Source organism: Helianthus annuus, chromosome 1, assembly GCF_002127325.2.
Source record: "Helianthus annuus cultivar XRQ/B chromosome 1, HanXRQr2.0-SUNRISE, whole genome shotgun sequence".
NCBI classification, from domain to species: Eukaryota; Viridiplantae; Streptophyta; class Magnoliopsida; order Asterales; family Asteraceae; genus Helianthus; species Helianthus annuus.
This window is the reverse complement of record NC_035433.2, coordinates 20,371,299-20,375,054: the sequence shown is the minus strand read 5'-3', so window position 1 is coordinate 20,375,054 and position 3,756 is coordinate 20,371,299. Positions and strand designations below refer to the sequence as shown.

Below are 3,756 nucleotides of genomic sequence, written 5' to 3'. Positions count from 1 at the left end.
AGTATGAGCACATAAAGCATTTCAAGAAAATAACACGTAAGAAACATTCCAAGAAATTAGCATATGAATCAAGTATGGTCGAATTTGGTACTTAACTATAGACTAGGTCAAGAGCATGACAATTTTCCTAATTCCCTATAGTTATGGCTCTGATACCAATCTGTCACACCCCAACCGATGGCGGAAACATCGGAGTGAGACTAGTGACATGCGATGTGCACATATTTATTTACAAGGAACTTCGCACTCACGTGTGGTTTATTATTTATAAAAATGGTTTATACCTTAACATTAAAACACACACAACAAAGGATAAGTGTATCCCGTCATATATGCAGTTAAGCACAAGATTAGTTTCCTCACATCTCATTAACATTCCTTTCAGATTTCCAAGATACTGATCAAAAGAACTCCCGAAAACAGAGAAATCATTCATGAATACTTCCATGGAGTCTTCGATCATGTCATGGAAAATGGCTACCATGCAGCGCTGAAATGTGGCTGGTGCATTACACAGCCCAAAAGGCATACGCCGGTAGGCGAATGTGCCAAAAGGACATGTGAAAGTAGTCTTTTCCTGGTCCCAGGAGCGATAGGAATTTGAAAGTATCCAGAGAACCCATCCAGAAAATAGAAAAATGACTTCCCCGACACTCATTCCAACACCTGGTCGATGAATGGAAGCGGGAAGTGGTCCTTACGGGTGGCATCGTTGAGTTTGCAGTAATCGATGTAAACTCGCCATCCGGTGACGGTAAGGGTAGGAATAAGTTCATTCCTATCATTTGGAACTACAGTAATACCACCTTTCTTGGGTACTACTTGCACTGGACTTACCCAAACAGAATCATATATAGGATAAATTAGCCCTGCATCTAACAACTTGATTACTTCTTTCTTCACCACGTCTTGCATATTTGGATTCAAACGCCTTTGATGTTGTGCACTAGGCTTGTAATCCTCTTCCATTAGAATCTTATGAGTACAAAAAGAAGGATTAATGCCTTTGATATCCATAATCTTCCACGCCATGGCTTTCTTATGGAGCTTTAGAACTTCGAGAAGTTGTCTCTTCTCCTTTTTTGCTAAAGATGCTGAAATGATGACTGGCAAGTGACACTCCTCGTCTAGAAATGCATACTCGAGATGCGATGGGAGTTCTTTTAACTCCAAAGACGGTGGGTCTTCTACCGACAGTTTTGACTTTTCTTCAACTTCACGGTCAATCTCCACAAATTGATCTGGACTTTGGGAACCATCTTCATCGATTTGGAAAACTGGCTGCTCAACTTCGCGGCCTTCCTGCGAAATGCCATTTTGGTTTCCACACAACAGATGTGTGTCCGTATCAATTTCTTCAATCGTGCCTTGGAAATGAGAGCTTACACAAGTATCGACAATGTTGACATAGTAAAGCATGTCATCGTGACTCTGCGGATGTTGCATTGATCTTTTAATATCAAAAGTCACATGCTCGTCATTTACTCGGAGTGTGATTTGGCCAGCTACCACATCAACAATTGTCCTCGTAGTATTGAGGAACGGGCGTCCAAGTATTAATGGCACTTTTGAGTCTTTGTCCATGTCAAGAATAACAAAATCCACGGGAAAAACAAATTTATCGATTTTAACAAGCATGTTTTCAACGAATCCACGCAGATACTTAATTGAACGATCTGCAAGTCGAATGCTCATTCTAGTGGGTGAAGGTTCACCCAGATCTAATTTAGCGAAAACCTTATAAGGCATAAGATTTATACTAGCTCCTAAATCTGCTAATGCGTGACTGATAGACATGCTGCCAATGAGGCAGGGAAGAGTAAAACTGCCCGGATCTCCCATCTTTTCAGGTAGACGATTTTGGAGAAGGGCTGAACAGTTTTCATTTATCAACACACAAGACAAGCTTTCGAGTTTCTGCTTGTTTGTGAGGTTGTCTTTTAAGAACCTTGCGTATTTAGGCATTTGAGCCAACGCCTCAACAAATGGTATGTTTTTGTGTAATTGTTTAAACATTTCTAGAAACTTACCAAGTTGTTCATCGTCCTTCTGTTTCTTCAATCTGCTCGGATATGGAATCGGAGGAATGAAATCTGCTACTGGCTCCTGGAGCTGTGCTGTACTTGCTGGGACTCGCCTAGCGTGCACCTCGTCCGAAGCGTCAGTTTGGACCGTCTCAGTGATCGGTGGTGAGTCCGATTTGTCAGGTCCCATGGTTTTACCACTCCTTATCATTACTGCATTAACGTGCCCTCTCGGGTTTGGTTCTGTGTTATCTGGAAGACTACCTTGGGGTCTTTCAGATAACATCTTGGCCAATTGGCCGACTTGATTCTCGATGGTTTGAATTAAAGCCTTCTGGCTCCGCATTTCCCCTTCTTGCGCCATGAAACGTTCCTCATGCTGCTGGTATCGCTTTTCAGATATTTGGTTGGCATTGTTGGAGTTGTTTAACAGCTGCACCATCATCTCCTCTAGTTTTGAGTTGTTTTGAGAGGTTTGTGGCTGGGAAGTGCTTCCTGAACCTAAACTATTGTAACGTGGTTGAAAGGTTTGCCCTGATGGCTGAAAAGATTGTCCCTGGGGCTGAAAGGATTGCCCCTGAGGCTGTTGTGGTGCGGGAGCACGTTGAACATATCCGAGTGGGTTTTGGTTATTGGGATTAGATTTCCACCCAAAATTTGGGTGATTCCTCCAACCCGGATTGTACGTGTTGCTGTAGGGGTTATTTTGGGGCCTAATTTGATTGCCCAGATAGTCCACCTCTTCGTGGCCTGTAACCATAACACCTTACTCACATGTACCTGGCTCGTGTGACACGCCACACAGCTCACATGATGATTGTACCTGTTTTGGTCAAAAATCACACAAGGATAATGTAACCAAACTTTATGTAAACGGGGTATGATGCTTGGTTAACTATGAAAGTAAGGGATCACTTCTGTGATAAAAGATGCAAAGACACAATGATTTATACGAGGAAAAAGCCCTTGATCAATGTATGATCTCCGGCATAAAAAACCTCGGGTGATGGCAACTACCGATCACCAACTTCAATATGATAAAAATGTAGTAACAACTTCGGATAGTAATGAGCTGAGTACAAGGATCACTGAGTGTCTAAGTGTTTGAGAGTTGTGTCGTATGTCGTGTGTGTTCTTCCGAATGAGGAAGAGTGGTATTTATACAAGTGTAGGTGACTTATTTTAGGTAAAAGGACTAATTATCAGCTCATTACCCCTTTAGAAATAAAGACAATCTAGCCTAAATTGCTGCCCATGAATCAAGCCATGTTTCCATATCCTGTGCAACGTCTTTCTTCGATTAAGCTCTTGCCATATTTGTGAAGACGCGTCCCTGGATCATGATGTCTAGAGCATATCCTGCTAGATGTTCCTGCAAAACGATATTGTATTAAGCGGAAGTGGCCGTTAGTATGAGGATCACCATAATGTCCCATGATCCTGATCCTGAAGTTCTGCGGAGGATCACTGTCTGCCAAAGAAACAAGGATCACTGGTTAGGATCATGTGTAAGGATCACCTATAATAAAAATCCAGCCCTAACAATTGCCCCCAAAATATAAGGAGTTAATTGTAAATAGACGAGTTATATTTTGTTTCGATCTTATCTCTAACGGGCGACTCCAAGAAACTAGCCGTTATGCTCGGACTAGCCGTTGTGATCATTACGTCAGAGATGTGACAATCCCTGCAGATCATGATTATAAATAGGAGATAGGGTGAGGATCAGTTT

General features: G+C 42.1%; 1 protein-coding gene across 1 annotated transcript; it reads right to left on the bottom strand.

Annotated features, from left to right (window-relative positions):
* Positions 1-654: 654 nt before the first annotated feature.
* LOC110869291 lies at positions 655-2,466 on the bottom strand. Its single transcript, XM_022118609.1, has one exon. It carries the CDS (start codon positions 2,464-2,466, stop codon positions 655-657), a length of 1,812 nt encoding a protein of 603 aa, XP_021974301.1.
* Positions 2,467-3,756: the final 1,290 nt, after the last annotated feature.